Source organism: Acomys minous, assembly GCF_964271855.1.
Source record: "Acomys minous genome assembly, chromosome: 17".
NCBI lineage: Eukaryota > Metazoa > Chordata > Mammalia > Rodentia > Muridae > Acomys > Acomys minous.
The window spans coordinates 22,318,264-22,344,687 of NC_140500.1; the positions used below are offsets into that span (position 1 = coordinate 22,318,264).

Genomic DNA, 26,424 nt, shown 5'->3' on the forward strand with positions numbered 1-26,424 from the left:
CACTAAATAGAGAAAACTTGAAGCATTTCCATTGAAAAGTTGTCTACTGTTTCCACTACTGTTCAATATGGGCTTGAATAAGAGGAGATGATAAAGGGGATACAAGTAGAAAAGAAAGACATCAAAATCTCCTTATGTAGATGATATATACATAAAGAACTTAAGGATTCAATCAGAAAACTATTACAGTTCATAAAGTTACTCATGAAAGCCACATGATACGGCTTTAATACAAGAAAGTTAGCATCTTCTTTTTATATACCAATAACAAACATACTAAGAAAGAAATCAGCAAATCAGTACCATTCACAATAGCTTCAAAAATCTTTCAATAAATCTAACTAAAGAGTACTTGGTATATATTTTTATTTTTTGTTGTTTTGCAAAAACAAAAACAAAAACAAAAACAAAAACCCTACACAGTGAAAACTTTAAGACATTGAACAAACTTAAGAAGGAAAGACTCCCTCCCTATGCTCATGGATTTGTAGGATTAATGTGAAAATGATCATCCTATCAAAAAGCAACCTACAGATTCAATATAATCACTACCAAAATGCCAATGCAATTCTTTATACAAGTTGAAAAAGTATTCTTAAAGTTAATATGGACACATGAAAGGTAAGCAGACTGCTAAAGGGCAGCTAAAACAATCCTGAATAACAATGCTGGATCACCATCCTTGTTTTAAGTTATATGATAGAGCTGTAGTAATTTTTTTTTAAAAGGGATGATACTTGCATAAAAACCAACTTGTTGATCAATGGAGCAAAACTGAGAACCCAGATATAAGTCCATATTCTCGATTTTTAGCAAAGAGGCCAAAAATAGACATTGGCAAAAATACAGACTTTTCAACAAAGAATGTTAGTCAAACTAGATAGCTACATGTAGAAGTACTCAATTAGAGAGACAAAGGCAGGAGGATCTCTGAGAGTTTAAGGTCAGCCTGGTTTACATAGTAAGTTTCAGATAAACCATAGATATATAGTGGGACCGTGTCTTAAAAAAAACAGCAAAAGGACAGACACACACAGAGAGGGGGAGAGGGAGAGGAGAGGAGAGGGAGGGAGGGATGGAGGGAGAGAGAGAGAGAAAGAGAGAGAGAGAGAGAGAGAGAGAGAGAGAGAGAGAGAGAGAGAGAGAGAACTACTTCACCATTCCTGATTTCAAACTGTACTAAAGAGAAATAGCAATAAAAACCACATGGTATTATCATAAAAACAGACAGGTTGGTCAATGGAATTAAATCTAAGACATAGAAATAAGCCTACTCACCTATAGACATCTGATTTTTGACAAGGAAGCCAAAACCATACAATGGAAAAATGAAAGCATATTTAACCAATGGCCCTAGTTGAATGGATGTCTACATTCAGAAGAACGCAAATAGACCCAAATTTGTCATCCTGCAGAAAACTCAAGTCCAAATGGGTCAACATCCTTAACATAAAACCAGATACGCTAAATCTAAAAGAAGAGAAAATGGAAAATAGCTTTCAACACAGTGGTACGGAAGACCACTTTTGAGCAGAACACCAACAGCTCAGGCATTAAGATCAACAATTAATAAATAAGACCTCATGAAACTGAAAAGCTTCTGTAAGGCAAAGGGTACTGTCAATAGGACAAAATGGCAGCCTACAGACTGAGAAATAATCTTCACCAACCGTACATCCACAGAGGACTAATATCCAAAATATATAAAGAACTCAAGAAATTAAACACCAACAAACCAAATAACCCAATTTTAAAAATGGGCTACAGATCTAAGCAAAGAATTCTCAACAAAGGAATATTTAATGGCCGAGAAGCAGTTAATGAAATGTTTAACCCCTTTAGTCGTCAGGAAAATAAAAATCAAAATGACTTTGAGATTCCATCTCACACCTATCCAAATGACTAAGATTAAAAACTGGTGCATTTATACAATGGAACACTAATCAGCTATTAAAAACAAAGGCATCATGTAATCTGCAAGCAAATAGGTAGAACTAGAAAAGACCATCCTGAGTGAGATAACACAGACCCAGGAAGACAGGTGTGGTATGTACTCACTTATAAGTGGGCATTTGCCATAATGTACAGGATAACCATGCTACAATCCACAGACCCAAAGAAGCCAAGGAGGGTCCAAGGAGGACCTCAAATCTCACTCAGAAGGGAGAAATAAAATAGACATCTGAAGTAGATGAAGGGAGGAAACTGGATGGGAGAGGGGAAGGGAGGGTATTGGAGGTGATCAAGTGTGGGAAAAGGTGTGGGGAGGGCTGGGAGAGAGAATGAAAATCTGATTGTCACATGGTTCTCCCTGCTGTATGTAGCTCGTTTTATACATGTGTAATAAAATAAATGTGTTTAAAAATAAAATAAAAAAGGAAATGGAAAAAAGAATAATAAAGAAAACAAAAATGTACTGTGCATTAAAAAGAAAAAAGAAAAAGGAAAATCAGTAGGAGAGCATCTCTGAGACAGGGGAGGCCCCAGGAGTTTATAGGAATGACCGTAGTTGAGACACTCAAAATCTAACTGTGGCCTCCATACATATATGTACATACACATGAACATTTACATACACACACACACACACACACACACACACACACCAACAAGGAACCATTCAAAATATGTATAATATATTCTGATCTTGATGTGCAGTTCTCAAATTACAAGTGAAACCTAAACATTTCTATTAAATAATATTTGCCAAATGTATAAATGTATCCCTCTATGGCATATTTGTTCAAATATTACACTCATTTTTGTCTTTTTCTAATTCATTGTGACAGTTGTTTATGCACCCTTTGTACTAATATTATGTACTATTAATAACTAATATTAATATGTTATTAATAAGTGTCTGAGACATTTTCTCCTTTTCTTCATAGTATTTCGATTTACTGAAGTCCATTGTTATAGCAAAGAACTTTTAATTCTGTTCTTTCTTGTTATACCTGTTTTGTTTTTTAAAAGGAGGGTTGAGATAACCAGGTTTCAAGAAGTGCCCCAGAGACTCTCACCTTATGTTTTTCACACTTTGGAGTATTATTTTCTTCAGTTGTGCGAGGCAGAATTTGGGTGTAAATTCTGAAGCTGCCTCATGAAACACTGCAGATTTAGATTTTTGGGCCACTTTCTCAAATGGAAGATAGCTCCCGTGTTCTGAGCGCACATAAGTTACCTTGTTGAGATTTCTATATCTGAGAGGCTAACTGGAAATAGTCAGTACTGAGGTTCCAGCCATGAAACTAAGCCCTGAGAAAGCAGGTTTGAGATTTGACCAGTTCTCAGATGATTGTGGTTTTAGCCATAACCACAATCGTCACCCGGGATTTTTCTATGGGCATTCTGAGAATGAAGAATACTGTGCTGTAAATCTTCTAACAGCCCAGACAGTATAATATGGAAAGAGGAATTTTGTGGAAGTATGAAGAAAAGAGAAAATTCAGGAATGATTAATGAAAGAACAGGAGAACGTGGGTGTCTTAGTGTGCTTCTCTGTCACTGTGGGAAACCAAACCAAACCAAACCAAACCAAACCAAACCAAACCAAACCAAACCAAACCAAACCAAACCAAATCAGCCAAGCAACCAACCAAGCAAAAACAAACACACACTGACTAGAAACAATTTGGAGAGAATGGTTTATTTTATCTTGTACTTTCAAGTAGCAACAGTTCATCATAGAAAGAAGCCAGGGCAGATACCCGGGGTAGGAACCTGAGGGCAGAGAAGGAGGCATGCTGCTTGCTCTCCATGCCTTTCACAATCCATGACTACATGTCTGCGTGCACACTGGATCCTCTTACGACAATAATTAATCATAATGTTCCACAGGCTTGCTGACAAGTCAATGTGATGGAGGCAGTTTTTTAACTGGGGAATCCCACTTCCCAGGTGACTCCAGTTTATGTCAATTTGACAAAACTCCAACCATCACAGAGATAAAGGACACATTTTTGTCATCAATGAAAAGGAGCATCTAGGGATAGAATGGCTGCCGTCACATGTGCATGCCAGGACGTTACGGCTTCTTGGTGGGTCTGGACTTTAAGCAAATAGATGAATAAAATGCCACTCAGAGGTGAATCTTCTTCATTTCACATATTGAGTACCGTTTACTATCACAGAAAACGTCATTCCAGCCCCATTTAGAAGGAGTCCAGAAAACTATTGAGGCACATTGCTCTGCAGAGAAATTGGGCTCATTTGGGTGCCAGAACCTGCAGAAAAAACAAAAGACAGAAATTGCTCCTCTGTGCGTGCATGGCAGTTACTTAAACAGTGGAGTTTAAGGTTGAATTGAGCAGAGCTGAAGATGAGAGGACATTCCAACATTTTTCCCTTTCTGTCACAATACACTTATAAAGTGCCAGCTTTGCATATATTATTTTCTGATGTGCTATACTTTGACGTTCCCCCTGCAATCTGACTTTTACTTTCTCTTCTTCACAAATCTCTAACCATGACCTAAGTTAGTAAAAGTTCCTTTCATTCTAGCAGTTATAGAGGTAGCTTCCTTACATCAGCTTCCTAACTCTGGGTGTGAGTGATCTGCCTCCTTTGAAGGAGGTAAAAGTAGGGAGTAGATAAAACCAAATACTACGAGTATTTGGTAGGGTAAACCCAAATACTAATGATCTAAAAAACATGTAACAATAAAATGACTCTTATGATATTCTGATGAACTCGTAGATCAAGGTCTTCATTGGCCATCATCAGAGGAGCTTCAGATTGGAACAAATACAGAGACCCACAGCCAGACATTACATGTACAGAGAGATCTTGGGTCATATAGGTCTAAACAAGATTTCTCCATCAGTCCTTCATCAATCATGGAACCCCACGTGGAAGAGAAGGCAGATGGAATAGGAAAGACAGAGGGAACAGAGGATACCAGGAAAACAAAGCCCTCTATACTCATATGATCACAGAGACTGAAGCAGCACGCACAGGGCTGTCACGCGTCTGAACAAAGTCCTGTGCACCTCAGCTGTAGCTTTCAGTTAGTACTTCTGTGGGATTTATTTATGACTATGTAAGCAAGTAGGTCTCTGACTCTTGTGCCTTCTCTTGGGGGCTCTTTTATTTTTCTGGCTTGTCTTGCCCAACTTCAATGTTGATGGCTTTTGTTTTAATCTCATTATATTTTATTTTGTTATGTTTGTTGTTATCTCCTAGAAGCCTGCTCTTTTCTAATGAGAGCCAGAAAGGAAATCGGTATGGATGGGAGAAGAGGTGTGGAGGAACTAGGAGGAGTAGAGGGAAAAAGAAACTGTATACAAATTATATTGCATGAGAAAAAAAAATTCTGCTTAATAAAAAGGAAAATACTTCACTTGGACCTTGATTAAGAAATTTAATGTATTTTGATTTTAAATTCTTTAAATAGAAATAATAATAAAATAGAAACAAATTTAGTAAAGTTTTCAAAGTAACTCACAAGATTTTATGAGGATAAAATAAGGTAATAGACCAATACATTCATTTAACAATAGCAAAAATATTATTATGTGATTATTCTTACATATTTGTTATAATTCTGATCCAGTTATTTTGAAGTAAGTCTCTACTTGGGTTTAAGGAAGGAAAAAAATCTTTAGTGTCAAGTAGACACTCATCTTATCAGTCTATTAATCTTGAGGAAGTCATTTTTCAATATTTCATATGTAAAATGAGTTCTAAAAGAGAAGTTTTATTGTAGGCACAAGGTTACTGTGTAATTCAAATGCTGATTTCTGTAACCCCCATATCTGGTTGCAATTCTTGTTCTGACAGTCTCCTGTTTTTGTTTTTTCAAAGATTTATTTATTTATGCATTTTATGTATATAAGTGCTTTCTTTTCATAAACACCAGAAGAGGGCATCAAATCCCATTACAGATGGTTGTGAGTCACCATGTGGTTTCTGGGAATTGAACTCAGGACCTCTGGAAAATCTGCTAGTGCTTTTAACCACTGAGCCATCTCTCCAGCCTGGACAATCTCCTGTTTCAATGTTGTGCAAACACTGCTCCCCAGTTGTCCCCTGATATGTCAATAAAGCAGCTTACAGCCAATCACTGATCAAGGGAGAGAATAGGGTTGGCATTCTTGCCATCCTGGGGAGGAGGAGTCAGAAGAGAAAGTAGGGGATTCAGCTATAGGTAGAGGTGCAGGAGAGATAGAGAAGATTCATCTGGAGCAAAGAAAGAACTAAAAACCAGGTAACTAGGGGATGTTGACAAAGATGAAGTCAGGATGACAGAGAGGGTTAAGAACAGACTTAAACTGCCCATGATTGCGTTGTGAAGCTCATTTAAAAATTAATATAAATCAGTCTCAGTTATTTGTGTGTTAGCTGGGTTAAGAGAGAAACTAAGAAAAACAAACGCAGTTGTGTAAAAATAACCCTCAACAACTCATGAAACTTTAAATTATGCATGCATTCAGTGAGGACTTAATCTGTTATAATCATTAAAACTAGTAGTCACAACTAGAAAAATTCCCCTAAATTCTCAATGTAAATAATTTCAGTGGTTTACTATCTGTGACTGCACTCACCTGACGTTTTGATTGAAAGGAGTATTGTCGATCCATTGCCATTTGCCATTACCTTGTGGATCTGAAAGTCCCAGGAAATAAGAAAGAGACTCATTCAGCTGTTGAGTGATGAAAGTCTGTATGAATAAAAGGGAGTTAACAACTTAGAACTTCCGTGTGGAATGGAGTGAGCATTGTTTGCAGCCTTCCCAGCCATATGGAATAGAAGAAAACACAAGTGAAGGAAAAGTCATTTGAACCAATAGCACAGGAACAAAAATTACCAACATTATTGCAAAGCTGAAAGGTCCTAGCCCAGGAACCTTCATCATTCATTCTTCACCAATAAAAAGGATAATCTCTATTTCCATGAGGCTATTTTTATACTTTTAATCTCATTTAAAATGTTATGTGTTTAAGTGTTAGTATGATGGATTCTATCTCTACCTGGCAGAGCCAAGGGATACCCATATTAAAACACCGTTTCTGAGTCTGTCTGCACCGTGTTTCCAGGTGTAATTGGCTACATGATCTGTGATCTCAGTAAGCTAGCTTGCCATCAGCAATGTGGGTAGCCATCATCCAAACATCTGAGGGCTTGAATAGAATGAAGACAAAGGGAAGAGGAGCTCATGTTATTTTGCTTCCTGCCTATCTGCCTTCTGATGCCGCTGGTCTCAGGCCTTTGGACTCTGCCTGGAGATACACCAATCATTTTCAACAAGGCTGCAGGATACAGAATCAACTTGTAAAAATCAACACCATTTCTTCACACTAACAAAAAATCTGAAAAGCAAGTAAGGGGATAACTCTTTATAATAGTATCCAAAAGAATAATATATGTAAGATTAAGCTTAACCCAAGAACAGCTGACTCACTCAGGAGGAAAAAAAAAGTACTCTGAAATCAGAAGCCATCTAAAGAAATCAAAGAGCACACAAGTTAACTGAAGAGATATTCTATTTTCCTGAAGATTATGTAAATAAATTCGTATGTATGGCCAAATGATCTCTGATCAGGAGCCAAGATCACATGATGGGAAAAGGGCAAACTCTTAAACAAATGAGCTAGAAATTAATGCTTTAGGAAAAGAACAAAGTTAGTTCCCTCCCTTATACTTCATACAGAAGTTAATTCAATGTGCTTCAAAGACCTAACTGAATGGTGCAAAACTATAAACTCTTGGGAGGAAACCCAAGGTAAGAGCTTCATTGCATTGGAATTAGCAATGTGTTCTGTGACATGATATTCAAAGAACAGGCAACAAAATAAAAATAGACAAAATAATATATCAACCCAAAAAGCTTTTGCAAAAAAAAAATCAGCAAGTAAAAATGCAACCAATATTACTGAAGAAGATATTTGCAAGCCATATATCTGATCAAGGACTAATATCCAAAACAAATAAAGAATAACTATAAACCAACAAGAGCAAAAGAAATAACACAATTAAAATGATTGGGTGTGGAAATGTTGAGCTGACATTTTTTCCAAAGAAAATATACAAATGGAGATGGGTCTGTGGCTCAGTGGATGGAAAAAAATGTACAAATGGCCAACAGGAATATTAGAAGATGTTCTACAGAAGGAATTGAGGACAGGAAAGGATTGAAATGTTACAAGTATGGTGTACTCATGTACAAGATTATCAGATTACAAGAATGTTCAGCATCATTATTCATCATGGAAATGCAAATGAAAACCACCACGCTGGGATTCAGAATCAACCCAATCAGTGTACCTGTCACATGAAAACAAATGACAATAAATACTGACAAGGAGAACGAGAAAAGAGAAATATTTATTCTTGTTGGTGGAAGCATAAACTGGGGCAACCACAATAGAAATGAGTGTGGAGGTTTCTCGCAACACTAAAACTAGAAATTTTATGTGACTTAACTATGTCACTCCTTGGCACACACCCAGAGGACTCTGTCTCAGAGGTGTTTACCCACCCATGTTCATTGCTGCCCTGTGCACAGTAGATAGGAAACGGGATCAGCCTAGATGTCCACCAGCTGTAAATGGGAAATGAAAATGTGATACCTGTACACTGTAAAGAAAAAGAAATTGTGAAAGTTGCAGGTAAATTAATGGGGTGGGGAAAAATTACTAATTAATCTAGGCCAAGGAAGGCAAGTGACACATATCCTATCTCTATGTCGAACCTATCTTGGAATCTTTAACTTAGGGTTAACTTAGGATATTTGTAGAGTCCAGAAAGACAGAAAGGGACTATTGATGAAGAGGGTTGAGAATGCCTTAAAGAAGAAGGGAGAGTAGAACCAAGGTGCTATGAAAATAGCTGGAGTGAACACTGGGAATGTAAAGGTTTGAGCAGGAGAATGGTGGGTGATGACGGCAAGGAATGGATGCGGGAGGTTTAATCAGAACTTAGGATGTGTGAAAGAGTCATAAGGAGATCTGTCTTGTAATCCAGTTAAAAATATAATTTAAAAAATGGAGCTTGAAGGGAGATAACCTCTATGGGTATAGCTGCTCCATAAGTTATAGAACAAAAATCCCAGTCCTGGAAAAATGACTCAGAGCTTAAGAGGACAGGATTCTCTTCCAGAAGACCAGGGTTCAATTCCTAGCACCCACATAGTATGTCACAGCTGTCTGTAACTCCAGCTCCATGGGATCTGACACCCTCACACAGACATGCATGCAGGCAAAATGCCAATGCGCATCAAATAAGTAGATAATTTAAAAAATCCCAGTGTTTGGCATGAGCGGGTGATGGTTAATGTAGGGATTCGTAACATCTATGCTTTTATATGGGATATCTACACCTCATCACCCCAAGATCAGTAAGCATCACAGAGGGAATAGAAAGCAAGAGTTGATACTCACAGTTGCGATAGCTACTTGTGAAAGACACACACAAGACTGTGACCAACAACATCATGGGTGTGAGAGTGGTTACTAAGACCATTCCCCTAAGGAGCTATGGGCACTTAGTAGTTGCTGGTAGAAAGGGAGTCATGTTTCTTGGAGGTTTGCCACTGGGGCATTGCCGTCACCCAGGTAAGTAGATGCATGCCCATGCTCTCAGAGGTTAGTGAAATATGAATCTCTCTCTCTCTCTCTCTCTCTCTCTCTCTCTCTCTCTCTCTCTCTCTCTCTCTCTCAAACACACACACACACACACACATACACACACACACACGATAAAGAATCCGATGAGGGAAAATTTGATCAAAAAGCATTATATGTGAATGAAATTATGAAATACTTTTTAAAAATAAGACGGAAAGAAGATATTTACACACTATATTGACTGCCCTATTCATAATAGCCATGAAATGGAAGAAATCTATATGAAGGCCACTTACTGGGTGGACAGAAGGTGGTATTTTAACTGTTATCACAACACACACACATACATACATGCATGTATTGGGTTTGAGCATTAATTTCATTGGGCACTCACTACACAATGTATACATATAGCAAACACTCACATTATACACTGGATTCTGTCAATCATACCTTAAGATACCTGAAAAATCATATAAGACAAAAATAAATTGTGGAATATACATATAATGGAATATCAAACTTAAGATGGGAAAATTGTCACATATCACAACATATATGAACCTTGAGGACATCATGCCAAATGAAATTAGCTAGACACACACACACATACACACACACACACACACACACACACACTACATGATTCCACTTAGATGAAGACCCTAAGGTAATCAAACTCACAGAAAAACAGGAAGTAGAAGAGTGACTGCCAGAGTCTGTATGGATTGGGAAGTGGACAATATGTTCAAGGAACAGAGACCTCCAATCTTGCATGGTGAGTAAGTTGTAGTGGACTTTTTTACAATGGAACAAACATGCTAACAATTGCTAACTGTTAAAAATGATTGAGTTTAATAAGTTTGGCTATGTTTTCCTCCGATTAAAAGGCTGGTGAGAAATAAGAAAGAGCTACCTGCTCAGCTTCAGTGTTGATCACCACCAAATGAGCCCCCATCCCAGCACACTCCTGCTCACTGATGCTCCAGAAGTTCTCCTTGGTAGAAATGAGGTAGCAGCTGGAACCAAAGGACTTCCAGTGACTTGGGCAGCATCCCCACATTTTTTCTGTGACATGAACAAGAAGTGTGAACACCACGAGATGAGGCAAATAAAATTGAGGTGACATGTTCTACAATACTCCAAGGATCTGAGGATGCTCGCCAGAGATGCTTTGTCATTGTAAGTACAGAATTTACTGTTCTCTGAATATATAATTTAGAGACAGGAAACTGATATTGAGAGCCATGTTGACCTCTTGGGTTATTTAATCACAGAATACCTCTGAAGCATTTTAAACAATAATAAACTCAGAATAATTGCTCCATACATGTTACTTCTTCCTAATTTTATGAAATATAAAACATTCAAGAATCTTAACCATCATTTATTAATTATTAAGAATGCAGAGAGTGAGCTTATGCTCTGACTCAAACACCGAAACTTCTCCACACTCTTCCTGTGTAGGAAGGAGCTGGGGAAGATAAATATGCTTTCTAATTATTATTTGATTGTGGTCAAATGGACATTTTTGTGGTATTTATGAGGTCATTTTGTTTTTTTGGTTTTTTTTTGCTTTTATTTTTTAATTGAAAATATTTTTTACATGAAATAGTTTGATCATGGCTTTTTCTCTCCTATATCTTCCAAGATTCTCCCTACCTCTCCACCCATTCAGCTCCATACCTTCTTTCTCCCTTTCTTTAGAAAGCAAACAGGCAAATTTTTAAAGGACACATTTTAAAATATAAGAAAAGCAAGAAAAACACACAGAGGTGCACACACAGACTCAACTGGCACACAGAGAAACAAAACCCATTAAAAAACAAAAAGTTGGAAACCATTATATACAAGCAAAAGTTCAGCAAGATTTTTTAAAATATCAAAATAAAACAATATGAAACAAAAAATCTACAAAGATACTATTGGATTTGAAATCTGTGAAGGCATATATGGTGGAATAAAGTAATGAAAACAATTCGCAACATGAAAGTAAAAATATAATCACCAAGTAAAACCTAGACACAAACCTGGAAATGTACAATTCAGGTAGTCAAACAAGACTTCAGAGGCAATATGAGCATATACAGGGGGAGGAAATCCCCCTCAGGAACAGTTATAGGGGAGGGGAATAAGGGGAAAATGGGAGGGAGGGAAGAATGGGAGGATACAAGGGATGGGGTAACTACTGAGATGTAACAAGAATAAATTAATAAAAAAAAGACTTCAGAGGCAAGCCTCATCAACATAGTACAAGACATGCAAGAGAGAATCTCAGGTATTGAAGACAAAGTAGAAATGGATACCCCAGCTAAAGAAAACATTAAATCTAAAAAAAAAATCCAGGTACAAAACATCCAGGAAAATTGGGATCCTATAAAAATGACCAAGCCTATAGGAATAGAGGAAGGAAAAAGAGCCAGGTCAAATGCACAGAAAATATTTTCAACAAAATCATAGAAGAAAATTTCTCTAACCTAAAGAAGGAAATGCCTATCAAGGTACAAGAAGCATATAGAACACCAAATAGACTGGATCAGAAAAAATATTCCCATAACATACAATAATCAAAATGCTATACATACAGAACAAAGAAAGATATGAAAAGATGTAAGGAGAAAAGACCAATTAACATATAAAAGAACATCCATTAGAATAATATCTGACTTCTCATTGAAGACTGTAAAAGCCAGAAGGGCCTGCATGGGTGTTCTACAAACTCTAAGAGACCAGAGGTGTCAGCTCAGAATATTATACTCAGTTAATTATTTTCTTTGAAACAGAATCTTACTATGTAGCCTTAGAAATCTCTAGGTAGATCAGACTGAATTCAGACCTGAAGAAAAAATTTTGCCTCTGCCTCCCAAGTGCTGGAATTATAGATTTTAAGGCATCATCATGAATGACAAAATAAACACATTTTTGCTGAAACTTTTCTTTTTATTGTATTAATTCAAAAGAATATTGTTAAAATATCTATTGTTTTTATTTTCTGATATGGCATTATATAAAATAAGTTCATCACATAAACTTATCTACAAATAAAATTAAAAGCCTGCTTGACCGTATTTTTAAGCTGGATACACTTAGGAAATGTGTTTATGGATGGATAAGAAGATAATTTAATTAAAAATCATTTCTGCCTCATTTCACAGCCCCTAAAAGCAAAATGCCCATTTCCCCTTTCCCGGAAGATAGTCTTTAAAACTGCAGTTGTATCTGGGGAGGTCCTGCACACCTGCAGTCCCAGCACTCAGGAGTCTGAACCAGGAAGATTGTAAGTACAAGTACTTCGGGCTTTCTATGAAGTCTAATCCTTCCTGGGCTATATGTGAAACTCTGTATCAAATCAGATATACAGGCTGTTATTGTGTAAGTGTCTCAAAAAAGTAGGAGAAAGGCTATCCTCATGTAATTGTGTTTTCATTAGGGGAAAAATTAGATCCTCAGTTGTTTGACCCAAACCAAATGTGCTAAGAAATACAATGTCAGAGCCAGCTGATGGCACTTTTTGCATTGTCATGCAATGTATCCCAACCAATAACTAAAAGGGGAAATCCAAAAGGCTTCTGGGCGTAGGAGGGGCTTCTGCTCTTTTGTCACTTCTCATGGATTTCCCCACAAAAGTGGCATGGTGAGTAAATCAGTTCTTAGAACAGGACTCTGACAGATGTCTAGATGGAATTTTTTATGGAATTTATTTAAGACCATAGGAAAGCTAAATACAAGTGCCTATCTTTAACATCTATCATCACACACAGGTAAGTCAGATATGCTACTCAAATAGACTCTATATGAATGGATTTGCATGGATGCATTTCAGACCAGGGCAGGCTCAGCTTAAATCAGTTTTCCTAGTAATAATGCTGGTATGTGGAAAGGAGATGGAAGTATTAATTGAGAAACTTAAATGCCAAAGAGAATTTCATACACTGAATGTAAAACACATGAGAATCTTTATGAACAACTTCCAGAATTTACCTGACAAACTATGTGTTGTGTGCTGATAGTGTTTCCCAAAATCAAGATGCCTGGTAATAGAATTGAATTGTTTCATGGTAATATCCAGAACATATGAACTGAACATAAGTTTAGAGAAAGATTGGCAGTTTCTATGTTGAAACATCTCTGTCTGTCTGTCTGTCTGTCTGTCTGTCTGTCTGTCTGTCTCTCTCTCTCTCTCTCTCTCTCTCTCTCTCTCTCAAGTCTAGGGAAATATTGCAAATCTTCACCTGACACCATGGTTCCTTCACTGAAGCAGCTGAGACTTGAGTGGTATGTGTGAAGTTCAGACAGTCTTCTACTGGGCTTGTCCACCGTAAACTGGTAGGTCACTGTGAAGAGAGAAGGGAATGGGCATCCATATGGCCAGGCTTGCTGCCTCATGTCCTCCCCCTGGGCCAGGCCAGTGTACTTCCTCCCTACTGCCCTCACCTCTCCAGGCAAACCCTCTGAAGACCAGACTAAATTATTACTCCCTGTATTCACTTATATCACTCATTTCTACATCACCCCATTTGTTTTTCCTCTCCCCCATATAACATCAGCTTTATTTTTTTGGGGGGGGACACAAACATTCCATCTTTTCAATTAATCATAACCCCTGCATTATACATCTGCCACAGGTCCTGCTTAGTTATGTGTTGACTCATCAATGTCTGGTCTTCTTTGTCTGAGTAACTTTTGGCAAGAATAGTGGGTATATTAACATATCCTAACCATTGCTGGTTGCAGACAGGAGTACTTCAAGCATCTGGCCAGCCAGGACAACACAGAGGAAACCCTGTCTCTAAAAGCCAAAACCAAACCAAACTGAGCAAAGCAAAGCAATATAAATAAATCCTTAAAAACCCCAAATCATCCCCTGAAAGTCTCTGTGGGACAGAGATAATAAAGTGCTCAAATGAGACACCAGTCAATGAGAACTTACCCACACAAGTCGCGATGAAACAGGTGCTGAGGAGTAAGATGGAAATCACAGCAACTGACCAGAGTCTCAGGGTCCAGCAGACTCCTTTCCCTGTGGGACAGCAAGCAGACATACTCACCACAAAACCAAAAGCTTAGAGCAGTGAGGAACCAGACAAAATGCTCAGAGTAATAATAAACTTAGGTCAGGAAAAGCTGCCAAAGTCTTAGAACAAATTGCCAAGTCAGCTCTGAGGCACACACACACACACACACACACACACACACACACACACACACACAACACATATACAGGTACATACAGAGACACATATACACAATGCATATACACACACCACACCACACACTCATACATATAAAACAAGCACACAAAACACAATACACAATCTAGAAAAAAATTTCACCCTTAGGCACCTGCAATTCCCATATCTTTACAATTTCTTCTTTTCTTCTTAAGTATCACATTCTTATATTGATGTCCTATCTTTTTACATCCCTTTTCAATATTTCAATATTTTTTCAAGGTTTATAGGCTCTGAGATAACACACTCCCTTCAAATTCCTGTGGTCTGCTCCACTCTGTCCTTCAGACTGCCCACCAGTCTGCTTCTTTACCCTAGGCAACTACTCATCGCCTTACACACTTCCACTGTCTCCTCTGGACTGAGGCAGGAATGCTCATCTCACCTTGGGATTGTCTTTCTTGCACCATTATTTAGGTCTGTGTTCAGAAGCTTAAAGGATTCTTGTATCTGTTCCTCCTTGCTATGAATCAGTGTCCTGATTTTTTTTTTCAAAGAGGCCAGAGCTCAGAGTCAACCACTACACGCTTTGAGCCAGATGATTCAGAGAAGGCCAGTGCTACACACACAGAAGAAGTCACGGTAGGAAGTGGCCTTCAGTGATTTAAAGACACAGGAAAGAGGAAATTGAGAAACACAATTGTTCCTGAAAACTCTGACATGAATATTCTCATCACTTGTTCAGTTCCTAAATGTGGAAATCTCTCCCACCTCAAAAGACATTTATCCATAAATCTTACTTAGATTAATTTTCACTTTCAGATTTTTATGTGGGTCATTTGGTTTGTATAAGGTTTCATTCATATGTTGAACATGATCCTAGGAAGAGAATCAAGTCTGATTTAATGGCTAGAACTTAGATATTATGTATTAATGTAGTAAATAATAAGAACTTCAAGGAAGGCTGGGAGATGGTAAAGTGGTTGGTGGTCTTGCAAGCATGAGAACCTGAGACTGATGGCCAGAACCTACCTAGAAATGTCCTGTGTGATGATACATGCTTGTGAATCCTAGCGCTGAGGAAGCAGAGACAGGTGGATCCCTGGGAGCTTCTTGTCCAGGCAGCCCAGCTTTTAATTGATGTTCACCAGACCCAAGAGAGACCTTACCTTAAAGGAAGTGGATGATGTTTGAGATTTATACCTGAGGCTGTCTTAAATGAAAAAAAACAAAATAAAATAAAAGGAAGACAAGACTTCTCCTAAGGACTTAAAATATTTATTATAGATATAAGGAAAGGCATAGACAGAGACATCTGGAATGGTCCAGGCTGAGTCGGCTGGAAGTTGGGAGGAGGGGAAGAGAACCATGGACAAAGATGCCAAGAGTGAGTCAAGAGACCAGGAGGCCAAAAGGACCACATAGCCAAATGTGTGGGTTATATAGGGAAGAGAAGCTGAGGGAAGGGGTCATCCCAGTCCCTGGGCTGGGCTGGAGAGTTTAGGGTAGGGAGCAGGATATGCCAATCACGATGTCTCTATAACAGGTACTGGCAATGCTGAGAGAGACTGGCAAAAAACAACTGCTTTGATATGTTAATAGACACTTCAGTTAGTTGTTTGTCCTGAGACCTAGCAGCCCTGAATCCTTCACACATATACTTACATGCACACACGTGAACATGCATATGCACATATATGCATGCATTAAGAAAGAATAAGACTTGCCAGGTGTGTTGGCACTGTAAACCCAGCACTCACGGTGGCAGAGGAAGGTGGATCTCAGTGAATTTGAGGCTAGCCTGGTCTACAAAATGAGTCTAGGACAGCCAGGGCTACACAGAAAAGCCCTGTTTCAAAATAGCAAAACCAAACCAAACCAAACCAAACCAAATTGTTAAAAAAGTTAAACTTATGAGCATCATTCAGAAGTGGTATTGTGAAATGCAAAGGGTATTGTGGTGTGTATTTTTTTTGTCTTGGCTCTTTCAAATGTGAATAAACAGGTATGTAATTATGATTATTGTGAATACACTTTGACAGTACTAACTCCAGTTTTAACTCCCTCTTGTCTCACAAGCTGTAGAACAAATAACAGATCTATCATCTTGACAACACAGTGGCAATCATATTGATGACTGTAGGTTAATATGCAAATGAGACTGTTGGGATCTGGGCCTTTCAGGTATGGCATTTCCTTAGATTACAGTGACCAGTGTGTCAGATCTCCATGTATGACTCATCTCCTGACTGTTCAGCTCCCTCTCAACTATCAGTGTGGATACACTTTTGGAACAAATGAGTCCTTTTCTTCAGTGCTGATGACTTGAGAGCAATCTGGACCCTTTTCACTGTCATCATGGAAGGAGCAGATCTCTGTAACAATCCATAGGATTTCATGGATGAGTGCATGGTTCATTCATTACTAGGGTTGTGTATGAAACTGATTTTTCTTTTACCTATGTATCCATATATTCCTTTCCCTTACTTCTGTACATTCTGCCTTTGTGTTCCTTGAAGGAAATTGGTTGATTTGTGGACTGTTTCCCTGTGGTGCCTGACTTGTCATTTGATTTTAGAGTAAAGATACTACTCTTCTGGCAGGAGTTATAATCTTTAGCCTTGAAATTGTTCCCAGGTATCAAGAAAGCAGACTGATCTTGTTGGTCCAATATGACAAAAATCCAACTTACAATGGGGAGAAGTTGGTTACTAACATTTTATGAGGTCTCTCATTGGGTTAGTTACATTTTTGAGTTTTCTTATTAGTTTGGTAACATTTTATGAGTTGTCTCACTAGGTAAAGAGAAGTGAAAAGGGGTATGAAATCAGAGGCAAGATTCATCAAGTCTGGTATCACTCACTTCTCACTTACAAAAATTTTCTGGAACCTTCCCTCTACTGTCACCATCAACACCTCCACATTCATAAGGAAGCAGTCTCCAATGGGATACATATGATACTGGGATACTAAACATACATGTATGGCCCTAAACTTGGTTCTTAGCACAGAACTTCTAAAACTCTTTTGACCATAGGACATTTTCTGTGGCAATTTTTGTGAGGATTTTTTTTTCATTCCAAAGATAGTTCCACAGCAAAAGGAACAGCTTTTCTCATATATAACTATTCCATTTTAACCAGACCTTACTTTATGCTATTGAGATAACTATTGCCAGTACCTGAGATTGTTTCAAAATGGTATGAACCATGTGACCAGAGATTTGGAGCCCAACTCCCAACACTTCAGAATGGAAAAGCATTCAAGACTCAGTTCAATCATCAGTAGCCAGTTACAGACCTGCAGAGAGAGTTCAAAAGTAGATTAAAACCAATGTAGCTTTTCAAGTAACATCATAGGTTAAGTAATTATAGGACAGATTTAGTAATTTTAAAAGCCCAAACCCTTTTTCCTATGGTTTCTTGAGATGTATTAAGTCATAAGTGAAGGAGGAAAAAGTGGTTGTTTCCACCAACTCATTACCAACTGTTTCCAGTTCCCTTTCTGGATGAAGAAGTACAAACTATTTTGTTGAGTTGATTGGCTGTCCAGGAAGAGAAAACATCCCCTAGGCTGTGCAGAGACAAGCTGCCTTCTGCTTTCTTACCCATCTCCAGCATGCACTCCTCTAACTGATCTCTGTCTTGACCACTAACATCCTGCAACTCTAGTCTATGCTCTATTAGCTTCCAGATAATGCCGGAATGCCTTTTACTGGAGAATGCTGACATGATAGAAAAAAAGTCCAACTGAAGACTGTCCTGAAGTAAAACATAACAATAAACAGAGCAAAATACCTATACAGTTCTTTACCCACCCTTAAGTATCAATTCTCAACTTCATATGGAAAACCAAAAAACAAAAAACCCAGAATAGCTAAAATAACCCATATAATAAAAGATATTGTAGAGGATCTCATCCCAGATCTCAAGGGGTACTATACAGCAACAGTAATAAAACTAGCATAGAAATAGGCTGGTTGATCAGTGGGATCAAGTCAGAGTTCCAGAAATAAACCCACACACCTATGGACATTAGAGTTTTTACAAAGAAGCCAAATCCATACAATGGAAAATAAGATATCATCTTCAACAAATGGTGCTCGTCTAATGGATACAAGTAGAAAAATGCAAACACATCCATATTTATACACCCTACACAAAACTAAAGTCCATATGGATTAAATGACCTCAACATGAAGCCAAACACACTAAACCTGTTAGAAGAAGAAGTGGGAAAGAGCCTTGAGCTCATTGGCACAGGAGACAACTTTCTGAACAGAACACCAGCAGCACAGGTTCTAAGATCAGCAATAAATAAATGGGATCTCATGAAACTGAGAAGCTTCTGTAAGGCAGAAGACACTGTCAAAAGAACAAAATGACAGCCTAAAGCCTGGGAAAAGATCTGCACCAACCCTACATCCACAAAAAGCTAATATTCAAAATATATAAAGAACTCAAGAAATTAAATACCACCAAACCAAATATCTCAATTTTTAAAATGGGGTAAGAGCTAAACAGGTAAGAGCTATTATTCTCAATAGAATAATATCGAATGGCTGAGAAACACTTAAAGAAATGCTCAACATCTCTAGTCCTCAGGGAAATGCAGCTCAAAAGACTCTGAGATTCCATCTTACACCTATCACAATGGCTACGATAAAAAAAAAAACTCAAGAGACAGCATATACTGGCAAGGATGTGGAGAAAGGGGAACGTTTCTCCATTGCCGGTGGAAAGACATTTTCTCATTTTGGAAGCTGTTAACATGCACTTTCTGTCTACTCAAGTAATTAGTTTTATTCCTTCTCAAGTCTCTGATGGGGTTGAAGACCAGATAGTTTAGTTTTACAATTAAGCTTAGTTGTTTAGGGCTTAAGATGTTTTTAGGTCTAGATAGATGTTTTACATTGATATAGATGAGCTCTGATAGATTTTGATTTACATTCAGAATTTTAGATGCACCAAGATAGGAAAGATGTTTTCTTCAAGGTTGCCAATACAAATGTTCAAAACCCTAGGACTGTAACAGTTACATAGTTCCTGGTTGTTTCATGGTTCTTCTTGCTGTAGGTAATTTATTATATGTGTGTGTAATAATATAAATGAATATGTAAAAAAGAAAAACAAAAAACAGTAATTAAAAATAAAAGAAAGCAATTGGTAGGGAAAATGAAAAATCAGAGCATGAGCAAAATTGTGGGTGAGCTCAAATCAGATGTGTAGACAAATGTAAAATATCTGTGCCTATCCAGAAAAAAGGCTAAAACTCACTACACAGAATATAATAACCCCTAAGGATTAAACTAGAAGCATGGTGTATACTTGGGACACAAACAAATGGAATGTGATTTTGTTTTGACTGAACCTCTTTTTTTTTTTTAAAGAATGCTTCCTATTTAATTAACTAACTAGAAATTCCTTATAAGCTATGGTTGAGGCTCTGTTCATTCCCTGGGGTACTATCACAATAGCAGAAATTGCCAAAGGCAAGACTCTAAGGAGATCAGAGAAACCCTGTCTTGAAAAACTAAAAGTAAATACATCTGGCATTGGTGTGAACTGTTATTTTCTGGATATTGACCAGCTCTGATTGAGCAAACTTCCTACAGGATTATGTTGAAGATGTACTGTTTGTTATTAAGATGAATTAGTCCCTGATTATTGAATTCCTGATTTGATTCAAATAGTTTTAAAAGTTAAAGTTAGTTTATGGCTATAATAAATACCTTTGTGGATCTCCAGATGTCTCACTAAGGATAGCCTCGTAGCAGATTTGTGGCTTCAGATAAGCCTCCACTCCAGATGGCACCACGAATCCTGGTATTTCACCCTAAATATAGGCTGTCCTGGATTCACTTTGTAGACTGGCCTGGCCATGAATGTAGTCCTGGTTGTCCTGGACTTGCTTTGTAGACCAAGCTGGCCTTCGACTCACAGTGATCCACCTGCCTCTGTCTCCTTGGGTGCTGGGATTAAAGGCATGCACCACCATGCCTGGCTCTAATGCCAGATTTTAGAGAGATGCAGCAAAACACAATTGACAGGGTAGTCAGAGTTTGGAAGCAATTCTGGGGTACTCACAACACCGACCTTGCAAATATCGGATCACCCCCCAGAGATCTCTCATGCCTATGAACTTCCCCAAATGAATGGCTCCTAACAGCCTGTCAGAGGCTGGAAGCAGTTTGGAGGTGCGAACACCAGATCGCCTCCTAGATAGCCCTCATGCCCAGTGAGCTCCCTTAACAGGGTGGCTCTTGGCATCTCTTTCTTTCAAATTAATTAAGAGTGTGAATTTCTCTCTGGCGGAACAGACCATAGTTCCTAGTTGTCTGAAGATGACTGGAAGAATAATCAAAAGTAAGATGATCAATTCTGTGATTATTCCTAAGTTTATAGCTAGCCGGTTCCTCAGGAGAGGATCCCTGTGTGAGCACTAATATGAGAATGCAGAGTTTCCAAATTAATAGCAAGTTGTGAACCATTCCAAGTGCCTCTAAGGTGTGCCTGTGTCTTGTCCCAGGACATGTCTGACCTAACAAATGACAGAGGAGTAACACAAAACTATCCATAATCTGCATGACATGCGGTAGTTAGACATGCCTTAAGATATAGAATCTGAGTTAGAGAGTGACTTCATCTAAGGCATTGCTTTTATCTGTAAAACCTTGATTAATATATCCTACAATTTAGATGTAATATGAATAAATTAATAAAATATATATTAAAATGTATTCTGAGAAATCAGAGCTAAGGAAATATTTGAGTCAAAAAAAATATACACAGTTAACCGAGTGAAGCTATTGAGCTAGAGAGTTGGCTGAAGCTGACTGACATTCAGATTCTGCTATCCAAAATAAGGCCAGTAATCTCTTTGGTTGTAAAAAAAAAATCATTAGCAACCCAACACAATGCATATGTAGTAAAGTTTTCATATCAAGGCTGTAAGAGAATAACATAAGGTGAAAGAAATTCAGGTGAGAAAAGATATTAGGGGTTACAGTGGAACTTATACAATAGCCAAATAGCATTTTTATGGAAATGTTGCACATAGGTCCATATATGTGCCTTGTATTTCCTGAATATATAATAGCAGAAGTTGAAATAACACAGGATCAGAGTCCATCAGGAGCAGCAGGAACCATGTCCTCAGAGTCCTTTTTTGTTGGACTATCCAGTGATGGATGATGTGGGCATAGAGAAGGCAACAGGGAGAAGTCTTTGAGCTGGAGAGGGGCGTTCTTGGCATGTGTCTGGTCCGTGACTGGTCTTCTATGTTCAATTAGCAGGTCAGGAACTAGTGAAGATAGAGCAGTGTCCTGTGAAAACATAAACAAAACTTCTCCTGATGGACATCCAGTCTTTTCTATCATTTGGTTAGTGGTCACTTTACTTCAGAAGAGGTATAAGACATCATTTTAAGTATGATGAGGAGATGAATATCTACAATCTCCAATTTGTAATTTTACATGTTTGTGTATTTAAGACCAATGAGCTTGCTCCACAAAAGCCCATCTCTGTGGATTACAGAGAGACCAGCGGAGTATGATGTGTTAAAGTCAGATATCAAGTTTTCAAAAGCCTCTGAAGTACAATCTGTAAGGTGTTTAAAGTTCTAGGCATATCCAAGATGACAAAACAGTAAAATAAATGCTGTTCCATAACCTTGAAAGCATCTCTAGATCAGGCAGAGATATGAATATGTGAAAATAAGTATCCATACACATACCAGCAATCAAAGCAGTCTTTTTTGAAGCTGAATCATCAGTGTAAACCAGCAAGGCAGTGGCCTAATTGTGTAAACTGTCATTTCTAGGTCTTTAAGATAAAACATTATGTTAATCTATAGTATAAAGAATAATGGATAGGGGTTTTTAATTTCTTGAACCCAAAAAGCTTTGTCACTTAAGGCAATACTTGTAGCTCCGGGTGGAGCCTGAGTAGCTGGCCTACCTGAAACCTGTTATGGGAGTAAAAGCAATTGAGCAATGCTCTGTCCTCAATGAATCTGAACTGTTTTTGCAGGGGGCTGAAAATAACCTTAATTCCTCCCATAAAGTCAGAATCAATTATCCCAGAGATCACATTTATTCCCTGCATAGAAGTAGAATTTTGCCCTGAGTCCTAATGTCCCTTAGGCAGGGGACCATAAACTCCTGTGGGTAGGCAAATGACAGAAGAGTCAGAAGTTAATAAAGTTGTGGAGATGGCACAGACATCCAGTCTCGCACTGTCTGGGGTTGCTCACAGCAGCTGCTGGATTGATCTCCACTGACAAAGGGATTGGTCGTTTGCGGCAGTTGCGTTACCTCAATTGTTTGAGGGACCTGAGGGAGGCCCCTCACTCAGTTTTCCAGATTCAATGGTGGTTTTTTATTATTAAGATGTACAGCAATACTAGGTAAAGGAGTACCATTTTTATGAAAATGAGAATAGCATTCTCTTTGCCAGTGATATCCTCTCTGGCAGCGAGGGCATAGTGAACCAGGCACGGTTGGGTTTGTACCTTGAGTGAGATTAGGAGCATTAAGGTTAGTGAGACCTCTTGTCTCATTGGGACACTGTCTGCTAATGTGTCCAGTCTGGCCACATAAATAGCATTTGTAGGTCATGCCTCTCTGATCAGACTTTCTGATTTCTTGGGTAGCTGGAAATTGAGGAGTAGTCTGACTTTGCAGAGCTGCTGAAATTGCTATAGTTTGGAAGTAAGAGGGTGTGACTTCAGCAAGGCTTTAATAGAATCAGAAATATTTCCAGATTTTTTTATTAGCCCCAGAAATGACTGACAAGCAGGGTTACCCCTTTCAAAGGCCAATTGTTTTAAAAGAATATTTTTTGCTTCCGTGGTAGGAACCATTCTCCCCACCATTTTTGCTAGCTGACCAATAAATTCCTCAAAAGGTTCCTCTGGTTTTTGTTTTATACTAGAGAGACGTCTGGTATTTGTACCTCCCACAGGTATGCATTTACATGCTTGTATAGCAGCAGCCATAACTCTCAGCAAAGCTTCTCCAGGCAATTTTAGCTGAGCAGATGCTCCAAACCATCCTCCCACACCCATAAGCATATCATATGTTAGTTCTCTCCCCCACACCCCTTTTCCATTTATCTTAGACAATTCTCTTCAAGCTGAGTCCTCATGTTCAACTTTCCAAAGTAAAAAACTGCCTCCTCCTAAGCAGGCTTTAGCCACCTGGAACCAATCAAAAGGAGTCATCCATTAGAGGCTAAACGTTCCACAAGAGTGAGAGTGTATGGAGAAGTGGGTCCATAGGCAGATGTGGCCTGTGTTATCTCCTTAAGTAGTTTAAATGGCAGAGGCTCCCATGAAGACTCCTCCTTTCATTTACCATCTCCCATAATCAGAGGAAAGCACCTCAGTGGTTCATCCTGTCATTGGGCCTGCTTAACAGCAGCAGAAAATACCACAGGTCCTTTTGGCTTCTTTTTATGTTTTTAGGGGATCCTGGGGGTGGCTTATGACCAAATGCTGCAATGAAGACCACTTTGGGTTATGATGTATTTTAGTTTCCCTTTCTAAGTCAAGTTCTTCCTCTGAGGCCAAATTTTCTCCTTCAGTTTCATCATTATCCTTTTCTGAACTGCTTTCCTGGTGCTCTTCTACTAACTGATAAAGAGTGTTCCTAGGTCCTGGGCAAGATGTTAACAAAGGGGTTTCTTCAAATATTCCAATATTTCAAAATATTCCAAGCAAATTGTCACAAGAAGCAAGCTGTAGTATCTATTTTAATATATAATAAAATAGACTTCCAACCAAAATTAATCAAAAGAGATGAAGATGGTCACTTCATACTCATCAAAGGTAAAGTCAACCAAGAGGACATCACAATTCTAAACATCTACTCTCCCAATACAAGGGCATCCAGATTTGTAAAAAAAAAAACTATTAACAAAGCTTAAACCACACATCAATCACCATACATTAATAGTGGGAGACTTTAACACCCACTTTCACCAAAGATTGTCATTGAAACAGAAACTAAACCAAGAAATAACGACACTAACTAACGTCATGAATCAAATGGTTCTAACAGATATCTACATAACTTTTCACCCAAACAAAAAGGAATATACCTTCTTCTCAGCACCCCATGGAACCGTCTCTGAAATTGATCATATAGTAGGTCACAAAGCAAGCCTCAAAAGATTCAAGGAGATTGAAATAATGCTTTGTACCCTATCAGATCACCATGGTTTAAAGCTGGGCTTCAACAACAGAAACAACAAAAAGCCTACACACACATGGAAACTAAACAACTCTCTACTTAATGACACCTGGGTCAGGGAAGAAATAAAAGAAATTAAGGACTTCCTGAAATTCAATGAAAATGAAAGAACAACATAACCAAATTTGTGGGACACATGGAAGCGGTGCTGAGAGGAAAATTCATAGCATTAAGTGCCTTTATAAAGAAATTGGAAACATCCCATATAAGCAACTTAACGACACATCTGGAAGCTCTAGAAAAAAGAGAAGCAGAAACACCCAAGAGGAGTAGACGTCTGGAAATAATCAAACTCCGGGTTGAAATCAATAAATAGAAACAGAGAGAGCAATTCACAGAATCAACAAAACCAGGAGCTGGTTCTTTGAGAAAATCAACAAGATAGACAAACCATTAGCCAAACTAAAAGGCAGAGAGACACTATCCAAATCAACATAATCAGAAATGAAAAGGGAGACATAACAACAGACACTGAAGAAATACAAAGAATCATAAGATCCTACTTCGAAGGCATATATAACCACAAATTTTGAAAATCTAAGGGAAATGGATGATTTTCTTGATTGATTCCACTTGCCAAAATTGAAATAACATCAGATAAACAAATTAAATAGTCCTATTTCTCCTACAGAAGTAGAAGCAGACTTTGATAGTCTCCCAACCAAATAAAGCCCAGGACAAGATGGTTTCAGCACAGAATTCTACCAGACCTTCAAAGAAGAGCTAATACCAATACTCTTCAAGCTACTACAAAAAATAGAAATGGATAGAACATTACCAAAACATTCTATGAGGCCATAGTCACATTGATACCTAAATCTCACAAAGACCCAACAACAAAAAAAGAGAATTTCAGACCAATTTCTCTTATGAACATAGACACAAAAATACTCAATAAAATACTCACAAAACAAGTACAAAAACATATCAAAGACATTATTCACCATGACCAGGTAGGCTTCATTCCAGGCATGCAGGGATGGCTTAATATATGGAAATCCATCAATGTAATCCACCACATAAACAAACTTAAAGAAAGAAATCACATGATCATCTTCTTAGATGCAGAAAAAGCATTTGACAAAATCCAACACCCATTCATGTTTAACATTTTGGAGATATTGGGCATAAAAAGCACATACCTAAACATAATAAAGGCTGTATACAGCAAGCCAATAGTCAACATCAATTTAAGTAGAGAGATACTCAAGGAAATTTCTCTAAAATTGGGGATCAAACAAGGCTGCCCACTTTCTCCATATCTCTTCAATATAGTTCTTGAAGTTCTAGCCAGAGCAATAAGACAACAAAAGGAGATCAAGGGCATCCAAATGGGAAAGGAGGAAGTCAAATTATCCCGATTTGAAGATGATATGATACATAAGTGACCCCCAAATTTCCATCAGAGAATTCCTACAGCTGATAAACACCTTCAGCA

At 38.1% G+C, this 26,424-nt stretch overlaps 1 protein-coding gene across 3 annotated transcripts in view; it reads right to left on the reverse strand.

The window, feature by feature from the left end:
* Window positions 1–3,636: 3,636 nt before the first annotated feature.
* LOC311588403 (C-type lectin domain family 6 member A) overlaps window positions 3,637–26,424 on the reverse strand; it is a 152,048-nt gene continuing 129,260 nt past the window's right edge. The window contains exons 1-6 of one of the 3 annotated variants that reach the window (XM_084765984.1): window positions 15,180–15,351; window positions 14,494–14,583; window positions 13,796–13,897; window positions 10,480–10,631; window positions 6,543–6,658; window positions 3,637–4,223 (exon numbers count right to left, since the gene is read on the reverse strand). In XM_084765984.1, coding sequence (XP_084622110.1) covers window positions 4,079–4,223; window positions 6,543–6,658; window positions 10,480–10,631; window positions 13,796–13,897; window positions 14,494–14,583; window positions 15,180–15,204 — 630 coding nt within the window. In that variant the 5' untranslated portion in view covers window positions 15,205–15,351 and the 3' untranslated portion in view covers window positions 3,637–4,078. Of the gene's footprint in view, window positions 4,224–6,542; window positions 6,659–10,479; window positions 10,632–13,795; window positions 13,898–14,493; window positions 14,584–14,906; window positions 14,928–15,179; window positions 15,352–26,424 lie in introns of those variants that run through there. The other 2 variants (XM_084765986.1, XM_084765985.1) reach the window with 2 other exon arrangements.